The sequence below is a fragment of the Scleropages formosus genome, chromosome 11, assembly GCF_900964775.1.
Source record: "Scleropages formosus chromosome 11, fSclFor1.1, whole genome shotgun sequence".
NCBI lineage: Eukaryota > Metazoa > Chordata > Actinopteri > Osteoglossiformes > Osteoglossidae > Scleropages > Scleropages formosus.
In genome coordinates, this window is record NC_041816.1 from 30,162,156 (window position 1) to 30,179,840 (window position 17,685).

General features: G+C 47.0%; 1 protein-coding gene across 5 annotated transcripts in view; it reads left to right on the forward strand.

The window, feature by feature from the left end:
• The first annotated feature begins 3,186 nt into the window (after window positions 1–3,186).
• slc2a9l2 (solute carrier family 2 member 9, like 2) overlaps window positions 3,187–17,685 on the forward strand; it is a 98,546-nt gene continuing 84,047 nt past the window's right edge. Inside the window, exons 1-5 of one of the 5 annotated variants that reach the window (XM_018735417.1) lie at window positions 3,187–3,347; window positions 3,596–3,727; window positions 10,368–10,456; window positions 12,345–12,443; window positions 16,806–16,966. In XM_018735417.1, the coding sequence (XP_018590933.1) occupies window positions 3,703–3,727; window positions 10,368–10,456; window positions 12,345–12,443; window positions 16,806–16,966 (374 nt within the window). In that variant the 5' untranslated portion in view covers window positions 3,187–3,347; window positions 3,596–3,702. The other 4 variants (XM_018735420.1, XM_018735419.1, XM_018735421.1 and 1 more) reach the window with 4 other exon arrangements.

A 17,685-nucleotide genomic window follows, 5' to 3' on the forward strand; every position in this document is an offset into this window, starting at 1 on the left:
AGGCAATACACTGCAACAGTACATTAGCAAAAAACATCTTTCTGACTTCTGTTCAATATGTATATACACTGGTAACTTATGTTCTGTATGTTCAAGTTAGGATTTTTCAAATAAAACATTTTCCAGGTTTATAGTTTCGTTTTCTCAAATTTCTCTGTGCTGTGGATCAGATGTAATCTCTCTTTCTGCAGTGAGTCATTGCTGTGCAGGGAAATGCACCAAAACTGTGTAATAGGGTGGTACAAAGTACTTCCCTGAACTGCCCCAACTTGATTAAAACTCGGCCTTTAAAAACTCGGCTGTATAGCTGAACAAAGGCCGAGTTTTAATCAAGTTGGGGCAGTTCAGGGAAGTACTTTGCTCAAGGGTACTAATGTAGGAGGGGGATTCAAACCTGTGACCTCTGCGCCTAATGGCCACAGCTCTAACCACAACGCTGTTAGTTTTAATTTTAGTTGTCTGATCTTAATGTTATCCCTGAAAAACCAAATATTGTTACACATATGAGGGTAAGCAAAAAAGTATCTGCAATAATGTTTTTAATAAACATCTCTTACCCTCATATCACGTTATACAGGTTGTCCTCAACTTGCAAAATAGGCAACTTACGACAACCTGGACTTTCAACCTCCAACTGCTGCTCCAAGAACATTGTAAGTATTATTCTCCAGGCTCAACATTTGTTAATGATGACTGACAGCGGCAACTTCAATTGCTGTACGATATTGGTTGGCTGTGCTGCAAAAAGGCACCGTATTTGTAATTGACTCCTTTTTGTTGCAAAAGTTTATTTACAGAACGTTTTCTTTGTGATTCCATTCAAGTTATAGGAAATACATGCATCCTGCATTTTTTCCTTTTTTTTTTTTTTAAAAAAAAAAAAAAAAAAAAAAAACACAGATGAATAAATATGTTCTGCTCTGCCGTCATCAGCAGAGCTTCGTGTTCCAGCAGTAAACTCTGGGTTTTGGTTCATAGGCCTTGTTACAGCTCATATTCCTTGTGTCACTCTAACTCTTCAGATAACTAGCCTTTCTGGAAGAGTAAGAAGTTCAGCACTCTGTGTCACAGTGTGAGAAATGCACTCTATAAAAATGCATTGAAATGAATTGAATAGAATTGAATTAATACAGGCGAAATGGGCTCTGGAAAATGAGCCAGAATAGGATTAACAGCCTCATGTGGAGACGACAGACAAATGTCTGATTCGTTTTTTTTTTTCCTCTGTGTGAAGCTGACCACGTTCTTCTACTTTTGGACTTCATATCAAGGATGATGTAGAATTTCCATCCTCCCTCATTCGTTCTTCTCGTGAGCTTTCATAATGAGCTCCATGGGAAGAGCACCTGCCCCCTGATGTCACATAGCAGAAGAATGAACGCACATCCTTTAGCACATCACAGTCATAACAAGGCTTCTTGTGACTCTCCTCCTTCCAGTGATCCGGTTTTCTGGAATTTTAACACAAAGACATTTGGGACATCTACCCAAATTGAGTTACTCATTCTCTGCCATGTGATGTTGGTAATCTCATTATAGGGGCGCGGTGTCCAGCCAACAGCCCTGAAGATGCTCACAGCAGAGCCACCGGGTGCAGAAACGACAGTTCCAGAGGACCCAAGATCAGAAACGTGAGTCCTTATATCTCTTCGACATGCTTGTCTTCTTTCAGGGTTCCAGAGATGTCATCGGGGTTTTCATCAGAGGTCAGGAATCAAGTGTTTAACTTCATCTTTTTGTTCCCCAAGTTAGACATTCTCTCCGGTACTATGGTTTGTGAGCCCTTCAGGGAGAGCTGGAGAAGCTAAGCCTGTGCCAAGAGGATGATGTCTGAGGAATCCTGATGTACGTGGTTCTCGCATGACAGTTTTAGCCTCTTCTTAAACAGATAAAACATTTATCCACTATGACCATCTATCTGACAAATAAGGCTGAAGAATACTTCTGAAAGTCTCAAAGAAGCTTTTCATTGGGATAATGTCTGGAACGCATATCTGACGTTGTATGACCTGAATATGGATATTTAAGTTCAGCAATTGACCGAATGCTGTATCCCATGGTCAGGTGCCTAATTATATTTGAAAACTACATTTCTGCTATATGGCTCTGTATCCCATTAGCAGATGAAGGTACAAACTGTTGAACCCTGATTAATGTACACGTTGGAGACAATGGCCAGTGTCCAAACCCATTTAAAGAGTTCACACGTCACTTTGGAGTGTCTAATATTTAAAAAAATAAAACATAAATGTGGAGGTCAAAGAAAGCACTTGACTTCACCCTGGTGTTCATGAAATCACTCCTCCATGTGTTCAGCAGTGTGTATCTAGATGATAGCGCCCAGAGACCCGTCCCTGCCATAATGAATAATGACGACAAGCTGCTGACACCTATGGACCAGTTGTATGAACGATAAAGGCAGCTGGCCTGAAGACTTTGGTGGTGTTCTCGTGGAGAAGAAGCTAAAGGAAGGAGGCTGGGGTTTGTTTAATTTGCTTTGGTGTTGTGTTTTCCCAGTTCTGTTTGGGGTTTGTCTGTTGTTTTTGTTTTATAACCTATTTTGTGGAAAAGCCCTAGTGTCCTGTGCCTCGCCAAACCCATCAGGATGTGGAAATAGGTTGAAATATGACTTATTAGACCATGTTACTTTTCCCCATCTCTCAAGGGTCCAGGTTTTGTGCTCCTCATGCCAACGTTATGCATCTGCATTGAATGCAAGCAGTTTTAAATGTCTGCTCTGCCATAACTTGGGCTTGTGTGTGTGTGTGTATATGAATCACTTTGTGCGTCATGCCAGAATTACCTTGCCTGGAGCACGTGCGAAGACACGAGAACTTGAGGAGTGCAGCTCGAGACCATCCCGTGGTACATGTGACTGTCACTGAGTGTGTTCAGGGGCCCCCAGCGCTCCTCCTTTCCTGTGGCCACCTCTCCTTCACAAGGGACTCGCTCTGCTGGGCCTGCACTGCATGGGCTGCTTCGCCAAAGCAGAACATAAGCAGGGAGGGAGAGCTCGAGGGAGAGACGGGAGGGCGGGTTTGGGATTCCCTGAACTTGTTCTCCTCGTGAAGCTTCTGCTCGTCCTGCTGCTGAGCCCCACCTGTGGGGGAGGGATCAATGCTCACACCTCCCTCCTGCTTAGAGCGGAAACAGACCTCCGTTTGACAGCGAGTTGTGAAGGCCGTTGCCATGGATACCGCAAAAAAAGAAACGCATGACGGGCCTCAGTTTGTCGAAGGACAGACCTCAGAGGTGAGGTAACTGGGAAAAGACAGGAGGATTTTCCCCGGGCAGCGACGCTTCTAATGATGTGTTTTCACTTCCTGTCGGTCACGTGGTTGGAGCAGGTAAGGAACTCTGCAGAGGAGGGAACATTAATGTGAGAAACTTGTAAAAGTTCAACAAGCACCATCTCTTCTGGTGCAATGTGTCAAAGGTTGTATATGGTGCGTGTGTGTGTGTGTGTGTGTGTGTGTGTGTGTGTGTGTGTGTGTGTCTGCTCGCATGTGTGCACAAACACTCGAGTGTGTAGAACAGTGGATGAAATGAGCACAGAACAAGGAAGTGATTGTGTGTGTTATCCACCGTGTAATAGGCTTTAGTGCAAGTGCAGCATACTTGTTGTCCCAGCGTGCGCTTTACCCCGGTACGGCCTGGACGCTATGCTGAGAAGGACCACAGAGAGGCAGCACATTCCAGTGTATGGTGCTGGACAGAAGGAAACATGGTACGGTACTGTACTGTACTCAGACTCGCCTTTCCTTTCTTTACACCTTTCACATTTAAACATGGATCCTTTGTTGTGCTTAATCACTGCATTAAATGACATCTTTCAAAGCAAAGATGTTTTTTTTCTTGGTTTCTGCTGCTCTTTAGGTGTTGTGTGTGTGTGTGTGTGTGTGTGTGTGTGTGTGTGTGTGTGTGTTTTTTTTTTTTTTTTTTTCTGAATTCCAACCAAGGTATAATCCAGGATTTGTGATGTAATTCCCAAGGGGAAAGTTAAGGTTGTTCCTCTCACCGCCGCAACATCCAAGGTGAAGACCGGTGTTGGATCCGTCAGTTAAATCTCTGTTAGAAAGTCACAAGGTGAGTGGAAAAGTGTTTCCAGTAGCACTTTAGGGTGTTTTATCCTTAAAGGTCCATACAGTCCTATGAACGTGGTTCTACTTGCCGCTGTTGGAATGGGAGTGAAGGTGAGTGTGATGAAGGTGACTGACTCCCAGCAGAGCACTCATAATATGTTTGTTGTGCGACCCCTTCTTCACCCTTAGCTGGCAGCGTGACGTCGGTTTCGGGTGTGATTAGTCGCTTTGTGAAGTGTGCGTGATGGCATTTTCACCAATCTGTTTTCAAGAGTCAAGCATCACCTTTGCGCGTCCAGCCGTTACTTAGTAACGTAAAGGTTTGTTTTACCGCTATGTGACTAGAGCTTGTTGGGTGACGGACGAACACTTGCGCTGCTGCTCACGTGATGTACGGTGATGTACGCTGGTTCATCTGGCCGATTGCGACTGTAGTCTAGAGTCTCGCGTCTGCATCCGTACCTCCCCTCCTCTCGTTGACATGCACTCTTTGTATCGTCCTCCGAGCCGTACGTCGCTGGAGAAAAGCTCTGCTCGACGAATACACGTAAATGTAGGAGAGAATAAAGCGTACCCGAAGAGAGTGGAAATGTGCGAGTACAGTGTATTGATAATAATTGCAGTATATTAATTGAGTTCCTTTGCACTGTTTCTACAGCTTGTGTCCGGAGTTTGTGATCAGTCAGAAAATGAACAATGTGCTACATGTTTATGGGCAAAATCAGTCAACAAAAGGAAGAAAAACTAGACATTTCTCGTGGCAATAATACAGTTTTAAATTTAAAAGTTCTTTTAATTGTAATGTCACTTCAGGTTAATAAAATATTACAAGAATTACTGAGACTTACTGTTTGTATCATCGCTCTATCTGACACTTTTCTCCCTGATGAATAAAGAGAGGCACGTCTCCGGTATCTCAAGATTTTATTATTGTGCAGATAATGAAGCGAACTGGCCACGTGCCTCAGGGATTCCTGCTAATCATTCACCGGGTGTCTTTGCCCCGAAGAGCAGCTGATGAGGCTGATGTGCTAACCAGACGAAACCCCTGCTTTAGCCGGACCTTCACGTTCGCAGAATTCAGGCAAGGAGCTTCTGGGAGGGTGAGTTACACCGATCTTCACGAAACCTTTTGGGTCCTTTAGAGCGAATCAAAGTTCATCACTGGGTCTCTGGAGGTTAAAGGTCAGGAAAGGGTTCGGTTACAGTGCATCCAAAGGCTTTATGACCTGCGCTTACTGTCCTTCACCCATGACCTTTGTAGCCTTCTCTACATCACTTTATTTCTCATAAATAGAGGAAAAACGCAGTTGGTTTTTCTGTGCTAACCTAAGCTTTCCAGTAGAGTTTTTATGTGTGAGAGAGGTGCAGCTTTGTGTGTGTGGGTGTGTGTGTGTGTGTGCGCGTGCGTGTGTGTGAAAGGCAAAGCAACAGTGCGTGTTATTAGTTGAACTTCGAAATAAAGCTCGGCCGCAAAGGCCTGAGATTCACTCTTCGCAAGCGATCACTGTGCAACATTTATTTACTTTGGATCACGTGACTCCGGGTCAGAACTTCTCAGCAGCTGCTGGTTCCTGAAGCCACCAGAGAAAAGGAAGCAGTTGCCTGTCGCCGTTTGCACGTTTTGCTGCCTCACGTGTTTGGAGCGTAGGCTACTTTCATTTTGTTCACTTTTCATTCAACATATGAGAAGAAAACCTTGTATCCCTGAAAGGTGCGACAAATATGAACAATGATTAGCAAGTGCGTACGAGTGAACAAGTGAATTACTGTTCTTTCTTTCTTTTTTCTTTTTTTTTTTTTTTTTTTTTTTTTGCGAATGTGAGCATGTTTGTAATATCTGACCAGATGGCACATCATGGTCTGAGACTTTGGGGCGTGGGGGTGTGGTAGGGGTGGCCAGTGCCTGCTGTGTGACGGGTCTGGGGTTCGAGTCCCACTTGGGGTGCCTTGCAATGGACTGGTACCCCGCCCTGGGTGCGTCCCCTCCCTCTCCAGCCCTATGCCCCGCGTTGCCAGCTTGGGCTCCAGTTTGCGGTGACCCCACTTGGGACGAGTGCTTGTTGATGTCGGTTTGGGACTACTTGAGATTATGCTCTGATTTGTTTTTTCATGTAGCATTAGCCCAAAGATTGTGTTTTTTACTCAGCTGCAAATAAAGGAGATGATGTGGAAGTTACTTTCCTGAGAAAAAAAACATGCCAATGGTGTCAGATTACACTAAACATGGCCTGGGAAAGTCGACTGTGACAGAAAGCTTTTTACTGAGCATTTTGGCACCATGTTGGTTCTTCTGCGTATGTTTAGTGCATCTGCTGAATTACCACAAGTTACAGGCAAAACTATCTGGTTGCTGTAGAGTACAAGTGTCTCCTGAGCCCATTTTTGTTTGGTTTTGGAAAAAACCAAGAGAAAGGCTGGTTTTCGGAATGTGAACATAGAGCATCCTGGTTAGTTTTGTCCTGTCTGCATCTCTGGGAACGAAGGAGCCCCATGCAGAGGACCTTCTCCAAGTGTCAAGTATGCGCAAAGTCATACTAGCACTGGTCTCCATGGTGGCAAGGGTGTGGTTCTAAAGGGGTGGCACGGGGTGGTGCCACCCCCACAAAACATGATTGGCCCCCCAACGCCAGTGGCCTATCGTTCTGTGAATCTGACAATGCTCAACACCATTGGATCAGAGCTCTGCCAGTAGCTGCTTCATTTGTGATTTACACACATACACGTTGTCTGAAACCGCTTGTCCCATTCGGGGTCGCAGGGAGCCGGAGCCTAGCCCAGCAACACAGGGCGTAAGGCTAGAGAGGGAGGGGACGCACCCAGGACGGGATGCCAGTCCTCCGCAAGGCACCCCAAGCGGGACTCGAACCCCAGACCCACCGGAGAGCAGGACCCGGTCAAACCCATTGCGCCCCCCCCCCCCCCGCGTTGTGATTTACCTTCAAGTGATTCAGTAAAATTAACCAGCTGCATAAATGGGCAAATATAACTGTAGGCAGTTTAATGCTGTAAGGTGCTTTGGAGAAAAGAGCCAGATGGATGTATGGAGATGTAGAAGCTGGAAGACCAGGTTGGAGACAGTTGCTGCAGTCCAGCTGCGATGTCACAGTGTTCTGGACTAGGAGCGTACGGTCTGTTGTGAGATTCGGGTGGATTCTGTGTGTTTTTCACAGGATGTGTCTATAGGACCAGGTTAAAGCTTCACTATGTAGAGCAAAGGACAGACGGACTTGACTTGATCGTTACTCCCAGACTCCTAACCGGAGAAGCAGAGGTGAAATGAGTTGTTGGGTTTGAGGGAAAGTCCTCGACCGGAGGACGGACTAGATGGTAGGTGAAAAACACAGGACTTGTCATTTAGGGAACAGCCTGGGATGCGGCGATGCTGCTTTCCGTTCATAGCCTAATGGTATCTGCCAAGAGTTCCTTCAAGTGAGTGTTTGCGAAGCACAGAGGTTATAACCAACAGGTAATTTATTTCCAAAGAAAAAGTCATCGGAACGCATGCCACTAGAGTACAGCGTCTCCGGCTCCTGCTCCAAACCCGAGTGCTGAGCGAAGAGGGTGTCTTGGGGCTCGTGGCCCCACTGATACCCACAAAGTAACGACTGGCTGCTTTCTGGGTGCTCATGTGACCCTCTTCCCCCTCTGATGTACTGGTCAGCACAAAAAGTCCTTTCACAGCTTGCGAAAGGGAGGGAAAAAATCTTGGCAACAGTTTAAAGCACGGTTTTATGATGGGAACTGCACTTTCACCCTAGTGGGGCAAGGTACAATTTCTCAACCCCCCATGTTCCCCAGGTGACGAACATTTGAGTTTCCAGGATCTGCTCACCACTTTGTAAGTATCGGTGATCAGATCCACAGCTCCAGCTTTGCACTGTTAGTTTGCTGTCATTGGTCTGTGGTGTGTTGTTATGCATCCTGGCATTTTGTCCAGCGTACCGCACCTGTACCGCACCTGTACCGCACCTATACGTGTCGGCCGTGCCCGTGGTCATGTGTTGCTAATGTCAAGCTGCTCGTGACCGATTAGTTGATGCTTATTGTCAATCAAACCTGAGAATTTCCTCCATTCTCGCTAAATGTTTGTTCACGTACTGTACATCTGTAGTACGAGTCAGTTTTGTGCGCTTGGCCATTTTAAGGCGTACTCACCATCTGCGGTGACGAACACAGCGGTGTCCCGTGGTGCGCAGTGTGCTGCGTGTCCTATATGTGCGCAGGTTCCCTCGATGGAAACTTCTGTAATGAGAGTGTAGCCCTCCTGCGCAAACTGGGGCGAGAACTCAAATGAAGATCTGTATGAATGCAGCTCAGGAGATATTCGGTGTCACCTGTTCGCCCGGCTCGGTACTCATCTGTTCTTGGTATCCGGGGAAAGGAACGGAAACCACTGGACAATCTGTGTGGTTTTTATGAGATTTTATTGGGGTTTGATGGAATCCCCTTGGTTTCCATGGTTTCTCTTGGTTTCTCCTGGTGATGGAATACAGCGGCCTGTCCTCAGCGCATTACTTTGAAGGTGTAGTAATTATACTGGAGTGTATAGTAACCATCCACTAAATGGACCGCGATGGAATTTCAGCTAGCCGTCCTGGTGTCACTGGGGCTTAGGTTTAGGGATAGAGTTAGGGATATGTTTAGGGTTGGGTTAGGATATTGAGTTCAGTCATACAGATCAAATGCAACCTTTCCCAGAGAAAAGTGTGCCAATTCCTGCTACCTAATGAAACATAGTACATAATGCTGTAATTTTGGTTAGGTTTAGTGTTAATGCAATTGTAATGTTAGGGTTTGTTTGTTTTTACCAGTATCTATGTTGATTTGCAGGTATAGTTAAAAACACACAGAGGAACAGTGCTGTGATTTATTACCATCTTTAACTGAAAGTAATCTAGTTGTGCATGTTAAGTACCTGAACATCGGGTATTTAGTGGTAGTCATAAAATGTATGGAAATGTTTGCAGAGAATGCCTTTGTGATGATCGAAAGAAAAATGAGAAAACAAATTTACTCAGTTCAGTGAAACTTCAGCTTTAGTGATGGTGGACCCTTAAGAGCCCAGGTGTCATAAAAATCAAGAACATGACCGTAAAGTATCGTTTTTTTTAAAAAGTTTAATCCTGGGAAGTGTTTAATTTATCATAGCTTTGTCTAACAATTTTACAGAACCAAACATGAGACTAAATGGAATCAAGTTCGCATTGTAGCTTTTATTCAATTGTAACTTAGTAGTAACAAGTGAATTTTGAGTTATGAACAAATCAAGGTATGAACAGACATCGAGTTCCAACTGCATTCGTAGGCTGAGGAGCCGATCTATTTGATTAAATGAGCTGGAATACACTCTTCACACACGTGAGGTGGGAGCGCTTTCCGCCCCAGTCGAGCTCCTCTCCTGGCCCGCTGTGTCACTTGTGAAGGGCCCTCTGAGCTCTGGAGCCCTCCAGCAGCTGAGGGTTCGAAACAGCTGTTTCCGCACCAGAATGGTTGGGCTTCCAGTTATTCTTAAAGCTCAGCAGAGTGTCTGCGACACATACGCTGACAGGGTCTCCGTTGTTTTTCACCCCTCGCGAAGAAGGAATGGAACCAAATAGAACCAAACTATTGAACTCTGTACTGAGTAACTTTCTTCCCCTCCAGCCTCTGAGCCCCACAGAATTGTGACTAAATGTATGTTGTGACAAAAGTGTAACAAAAATGTATGCAAAATATAACTTTTTTTCTGGTAAGATTTTTTTTTTTCCCCCACTCCCCAGTTGGCTCTCAGTGTCTCAATTCAAATACTCCCCCCGGTGTAAGAACACAGGTGATGCCTGCAATACCACACATGGCCATCAGATGACGCAGTCTATACAGCACAACTCTGCAGCGGGTTCCACTGGTGTCTGAGGAACTCTGCAAGCGCAGGACCTGCTTTCATACTGATGTGCCAGAAGGGATGCAATAGTTTTATGAGCAATGACTCAATGAAAAGGCCTTTATTTTGCTGCGAAAACCATTTAAATTGTTCACCACTGAATGAGTGACTGGTTTTCTGTACATGTATACAAGTGGTGTTTTATAAAATGATGTATTTTAATTGGTGTGTGTGACTGTGATTTTCACAAGCACATAATGATAATGAATGAATGAATGAATGAATATTGTAGTTGAATTTTAACAGCTGGGCAGTTAAATTCAGGTTCTGAACTTTTCTAGGGAAAAATGCTGCAAAGGGTTCAATAGATTTAGTGTGAAACGGGAATGCGTGCTGAAATGTGTGTGTTAATCTCCCTGCAGGGCTCCGATACAGCGAGATGGAGCAAGTTGAGAGAAGCCAGAGGGCGGAAAATAGGAGCACGGGGAACCCTGGCGACTCCGAGGAGAAGGTGAGAGGGATTTTTCTCCTCTTCTCACAGCGAAAGACGCTGGAAACGCAGCCCCTTTAGCAGCACTCGGTGTCGATGGAAGGGAAATGGTTTTTTGGAAAAAATACGTCAATTAAATAAAAACAGCACCAAAAACACTTCAGGTGTCACATGCTGAGTTGTCATTTGAGATAAAGCCCAGCTTGACAGGTGTGAGCGGCGAACGTGGAGACGCGGTTCGAGGTCAAGTGTGACCTCAGTCACCCTGGGGGATCTTGTTGTTGTTGTTGTGCCATTCTGTGACTCTTCTCCCTTCACAGAGTCGCTCACCTCCCCACCCCCATGCACCCTCAACCAGTAGAGTAAAAATGACCCTGGGGTATAAATGAGTAACTAATGTAACACTGTGAGTCACCTTGGACAGGTGTTTCAGCCAAGTAAAGGTTAATAATAATAGAAAACAATGGCGATGAATACTGTGGTAAAAACACAGTGGGAAGTGTGTAGTGGGGACTAATGTAACGCACCTGCTTTCGTTCCGTTATTTATTTCAGTATTTATGCTCGAGCTCCGTGCAGCACGGACACCTTCCCCGCGCTCCGTCGCCCCGGCACTCAGACCCGTGTGCGGAGCAGCGCTTGGAGACAATCCTCTCCGCGCCTCCCTAAAATATCGTTTGACCGTGTTGCCAACGGCGGCGTCGGGTTGCGCTGCATCCTCTGGAGCGCTGAGCTGCGAAAAGTCCATCTGATATCGAGAGTTTGCAAGAGCGGCCTGTTTCCTCGCTAAGGCCTCGTCCCTCACCGGTCCGTCCGTCAGTCGGTCTTTCTCTCGGCGCAGGAAGTGGTGAGTGAGTGAGTGAGCGAGTGAACGAATGAATGAATGAGCGAGCGAGCGAACGGCGCTCGACCAGTGCGTCCATGAACAGCTCCGTTCTGCAATCTGAAATTCCAACCTATGAAAAATTATGAATAAACAGCACATCTGTGTAGGCTTTCTGATCGTTTGACCTTCAGATCGTTCTAAAAATGAGCTCTTTTGACCAAATTTGGAAACGGTGAAAAACGTAAGTGACTGATGAGAGGAGCTCAGGTCCAGAGAAATCTGAAGTTCTCCTTTAAATCAACATGTTTTTCCAGTCTCAGGGCTCAGTCCCAACACACCGATTACTGCTGTTACACCACGGTAAAGGGGGTCGCCGGATCAGTTCTGAGCAGGATGTGAGAATTTTTTTGCTGACACCTTTATCTCAGGTGAGTTACAGTGTTAGATACACTGCAGTACAGTAGCTACAGTGGATCACTCACCCATACGCCCGGACAGCACATTCTCACACTGCAGCCACAGTTTAGTCACCAATTCAACTAAGACACATGTCTCTGAGCGGTGGGGGGAAACCAGAGCACCCAGAGGAGACCCACTAAAACCTGGAAAGACCATGCAAAGCACATACAGACTGAGCAGGGATCAAACCCACTTCCTTTTATGCCGTCCAGGTGCTGTGAAACAACTGCGCTACTTGCTGCGGCGCCATGGTACCTGGTACTGAGTGCTATGCATTGTGGGTAACGAGGTCCAATGCAGTCGCTTCTGCCTGATGAAGCAGTACTGCAAATTCCCTCCTTCTCTTTGCTCGTGGGTTCATAAAATTACATTGCCGTAATCACTGAGGATTTACCCTGAATCCCACCCGACGCCTAACGGAAAGACGACCGCAACCCTGCGCTGGACAAACGCTTATTGATGACGGACTGATGGACAGATGGACGGACATTGGTTTTTAAAAGCAAAGTCATGCAGTTTGCACAGTGACTTTCTGGCCCTCTCTGATCATGTGTCTCTTGTACTCCATTCAGTGGTGTATCCAGACACACCTGCACAGGAAACCCTGTCCTTTGTCCCCCCACAGCACCTCACTACCTGCCTGGTCACAGCCGCACTGTTTGGGTGTCTCGGCTCCTCCTACCTGTACGGCTACAGCCTGTCCGTGGTGAACGCCCCCGCTGTGGTGAGTACTACGAGCCCCCGCCGAGTCACCAGGTAGGGTAGTACTGAAGGGCCTTAGTTACTAGCCTGGGTGGTTGTTGGCTCAAATCCCAGTCTGATCACTGCTGACATGACTTTGCTGAAGGTGGAAAATGTGGAAAACACTGAAATTTGGCAGTTTAGGGTCCACCTGGAGTCTTTATCAGGATTACAGCTCTTCATTCCTCTCATGATGTGCATCCTTTATGTAACGCGACAAGTGGTCCGACCAACCGACCGTGTGGTTTAACCAACCAGAAAACGGTGCAAGCGGATGAACTATGTAAACACCACAACGTAATTCTTGTGCAGAAATACAGTGAACAGATCATTCATTCATTCATTCATTCATACATTCATTCATTTTGTAGAGCTCAGCCTAATTTTGCCCTTTTTCAGTTTTTCAAAACAAGTGTTTGGTTCAAGGCAACAGGCCATGTTGACTCTTCTATTTCACACTGTATCCTTCCCATGAAGATCTGCACAAAGTCACAGCGAAGATCTGCTGATGTCTGGAAACACCGAGTCCCTTTTCCAAGCAAAGGACACATGCAGCAAGTGCAGGGAACTGTGTGGAGTTCACACTATGGCATCTCAGCAGATCTGCAAGGGTGCTTTCATTCAGAAACCGTAACGGCTGTATGTGTGTGTCAGTCAGGGGACAGACTGCTGTAAAGATATTTCTCCCTCTGAGGTCCACATTGCTGCTCCAAGTCATCAGTGGCGGTATGGGTAATGATCTAATCCCCTTTCACTTCCAAATAAAAATTCTGCACCCCGCAGGAGGAAAAGATGGGGGAGCAGAATTTCCCCGAACTCCCTCACTGAGTCATGATGGGAATTAAATGATCCCTGAAGTTGGAGGACTGTGTACAAGTGGAGGATGAGGAGGCGTTGAGAGCAACCGGGGTCGTTGAAGAAGAAGAGCTCCAACAACAGATGTTAGATTATTTTTCAGAGCTTTGGTAATATGGCCATCGTATCGCTGGCAGGTGGCGCGATTTCGCCTGACGTTTTAATCAGGAGTCGTCGCCCAGGAGCCGCGCGACTCGCCTAACGACAGCACGCCCCGGAGTGCGGCGAAGCCCCTTCCGGTTCGTCTTTGTCCGGCGGCCGACATCTTGGGCGATTTTTGCGAAGCCTGGTCCCTGCCTGGTCCCTGCATGGTGCCACCGGGGTTCCTTTGCCTTCTCCTGGATTAGCTGTTAGGCCTCGTGGGCGACAGACGTTGCCCTGCCGCTGCACCCATGTGCTTCCGCAGCTTGGGGTGAAGGGGAGGGTAAATGTCAGTGTCTCCCATATGACCCCCACTTTTCAAAGCGAAGTACTGAGCTGTGAGGTGTTTCGTGAGCAGTGAGCTTCGTAGCCTGAGCAGAAGGTTGTACATGTATAATAATGGTGATGATGATGATGATATGTATTTTTATACTATGGTCCTGTTGCGCAATTCTATCAACACACTCTGTGAGCACAAGTGTAACCAGCGTGTTCAATTTTCCTCCGCTTGAAAAATCAACATTTGATTTGCATGTTAATTGTAAAGAACTGTGGAACATCTAAACAACTTTCCAGCAGTTACTACAAAGTTCCAGGCGATGATGCCTGCGACAAGTGATCCAGTGTAGAGCACGTTCCGGAACTGTTCCCGGGACTTGACCGGGACACACTGTGACCACGAAGCCACGTACACCAGCAGCGGCAGGCAGTGATGGAGTCGCCCTCTGTAATGTACGCAGCAGGACTGCGCTGCAGAAGCAGCACGAGAGGCTCCTCTCCGCCACGTTCACACTGACATTCATGGCTTTTGTCTTCTGCGCTCGCAGGCAAACGGGCGCGGTGTGATGAACGACCCCGGAATAACTCCGCGCGCTCCGTAAATGTGCCGTCAGGTTCTTCCTTGAGGTAATCGGATAGTCCCTGCCGTCAGGATCGGCCGGGTTCCGCTCGACGCGCCTCTTCTCGCGCTCTGTGGACGCGGGGGTCAGGACCGGCGAAACACCACCACCAGAGTGTCAGTGGGCGCAGTTGGTGTGACACGCTCCCCCCCCCGCAGGCCCCCGCAATCCGCACGGTCGTCGGCGGCGGACGACGGCCTCCCCGAGTCCTGCCGTGCCCTTTAGAGAGAGAGCGGCTGCCCCGTGACCCCTGCAGGACAGGACGAAATAGGCGGCGCGGTGTTATCTGCAAATGGCGTGGATAGAGAGCGGTCGACGGTGTGCGTGTGCAGCCTGTCGTTGGTACCGTCCTCCAGCAGACCTCTCATCTTTTGCCTGTTTGCAATAGCGTTGTGCACCGTTACTGACTGTTGGCACAGACGCGAAGGCGTAGCGCCCCCAACAGGCCGCTCGCACCTCCTGCGCCGCTCTTTGGGAAGAGCACGTTTTGCTGTGCCGATGCTCCAAGAGCCCCCGAAGAGCCAAATTCCCTCCGTCCACTTGTTCTCTCCCACGCATCCACACCGCCAGCGGGAGACGGTTTTCGGGAAACTGGGACGGACTTTGGACAAATCGTGTCTGTCCTCCTCGTTTCCTGACGTTACTTCAATGTACAAACCTTGGTAAAATCTGAGGGCCGGCAAGTTCTCCAAACCCGAATTTCTGCCTCCTTTATCAGTCAGACAAGCAGTGTTTGCACAGCTTGAGCGCAACTGAGCCCTAATGTCTGTGGCAAAGTGTAAGATGACACAAAATCGATGTCCATGAAGGAGAAAGTGCATCAAAAGCAGAACTACATGAATAAAGCTGCCGCTCAAAAGCCGACACCCTTCGGCGTCGTCGACAGAGGCGTGTGGATAGTGTCTCGCCCCCGGTGCCGCCAAGGCCAACTGTAGCGTCCAGTGCCATTTCCTATTAAATGTAGGCCATCGAGTTGTGCCGTGGCTAACGGGACGCGTCTGCTCTAGGACGGGGGGTCCGGGACCCGGGCTGCAGCTCTCAGCAGAAGAAATCGTCCCAGGGGAAGCGAGCCGTGGCCCTACCCGCTGCCGGTGTCAGCGCTGCAACAGTTCGAGCTCCAAATGAGTGTCCAGTAAATAGTAACGATGTCGTCCAATATCCAGTGATAACGAATAACAGTACAGCAGTAGACTATATGGATCATTTCCCGCACTGAATGAATGAATGAATGAATGAATGGCTGCAGAAATTCTATAGGATTGGACACACTAATCGCTTAACAAAGAAAAAATCACAGAAATTATGGTTCCATCCACATTGGTTCCATTTGCATCACTATCAGCACAAGCTGCACCCAAAAATCCACTAACGAAAAATACAAAGTGCCAATAAACTGACTACTCACTGCCGGTTAAATGACTTCTGTACAATGTGCACTGACTCTAAGAAACGGAATTAAACGGTTAATTGGAAAATAAAAAGGCCACAAATAGAGACTCTTGCCTATCAGAGGATGTCATCAGGGTCAGGGAAGCGTGTAGAAAAGCACATGAACTGAGGACAGTGGTGACTGGGGGGGTACAGTGGGGGACAGTGTCCTCCTTAAGTGGCCCACGGTAGCGCGCAGAGGAACACCTCCACCTGCGACCAGGAGGCGGTTCGTTCGACTTCCGCGAAGAGCCCTGCCCTGTACCTTCGATCAATGCATTTAACGAGAATTATTTCAGGGAAAAACCCATCTGTGCAAATGGGTCACTTCTAAGCTACCTAAATCACCCTGGATCACAGTGAGTGCTGAAGCAAAAGAGATAAAAATGTATTGTCCCAAATACCTTAGAAAAAGGAACTTCCCCAAATATCATTAATCATTTTTACTGATGCTCAATGTAGGAGATAATTAAATGGAAACTTAATTTGTCCATTTATGAAATGAAACCGATATCCCATGACATTTATATTTAAATATCAACTCCTAAATGACTTCAGAGATGAAAAAATTATAAACCTGTCGTCTGTTTTTCACGACCAGATTTTTTCTGCAAGTACTTGCAGAGTTCATGTGCAGATCAAAGTAAAATATTTTTGGGCCATTCTGATGTTTTTTCAATGAAAATTAAAGATGATGAAAAACCTGCGACCTGGTGCAGCAGCAGAAATGTGCTTGATAGACACCTGCGGCACAGGACTCACCTGTGTGTCATGTGGGGACGTGTGTCCATTGAGGAAGTGGCTTTCGGAGAACCTCCGAACACTAACGGAAGCTAACGGTGACTCGGTGGCTTTTTTTTTTTTTTTTTTGGCTTTCTGTCTGAATTTTACACAGATTTTAAAAAGCTACTAAATACACATTTATCTCACATGATCAACAAGTTTGTTTGTTTGTTTGCTTGTTGATGTAATAATGCGTGTCGACCAAACAGCCTGTGAGCAGTGCTCCTCTTCGCCCGCAGTACATCAAGGCATTCTACAACCAGACGTGGATGGAGCGCTACGGGGAGCCAGCAGGGCTGGAGGTACTGACCCTCCTCTGGTCCATCACTGTCTCCATATTCGCCATCGGTGGGCTTGTCGGTGCTCTGGGGGTCTCCTTGCTCATCAAGATCCTTGGGAGGCAAGTCCCACCCTCCACCTACCCCTTCTTCTTCTTCTTCCTCCTCTCTTGTGTGACATGTGAATGCTAAGGCTGCTCCAAACTTCACTTGTGGCAGATATCTTGTGGCCATGTTTTACGTTACTTTGTGCAGAAAGACTAGAAAGAATAAAGTTTCCATCACCGAGGAACGGATCAAAGCGGTCAAGGAGGGCTCTGTGGCAGAGGGTTCGAGAAGAAGCATTCAGAAGCCAAAAAAGGACTGTTTTGAGAGTTCTGCAAACCTCATCTACTTCTGCTTGTCTGCTGGCTGATCAGACTATCAGGGTCACAGTGTTGATGGTTGTCCAGTTGCACCGGAATTTTGCATGTAAGCACCTTTAGCTTTTAGAACCACAACTCAGAAGTGTGTGTGTGAGCCCTAATCTTCTGCAGTGCATCAGAACTTATCTGCAGCCTTCGGTTAAGGAGATAAGAGTGTTTGGGCCAATCCTGAAGATCCCAGTGGCCTGTGCACACAACCATGACTCTTCATCTGCTCTTCATCTTATCTTCATCTACCAGGTTGCCTAGGGAATGAAGGAAACCAGAATGGGTTTCAGAATAAATCCTCAACTCATACTCTCCAGCATCTCCAGATTCCACTCCATCCAGGGAAACTCTCTGCCTCTGTTGTTCAGCAAGTAAATTGTCCTTCCACTATATATGCCTTTGGGACGTAGACCATGATCACTACTAAC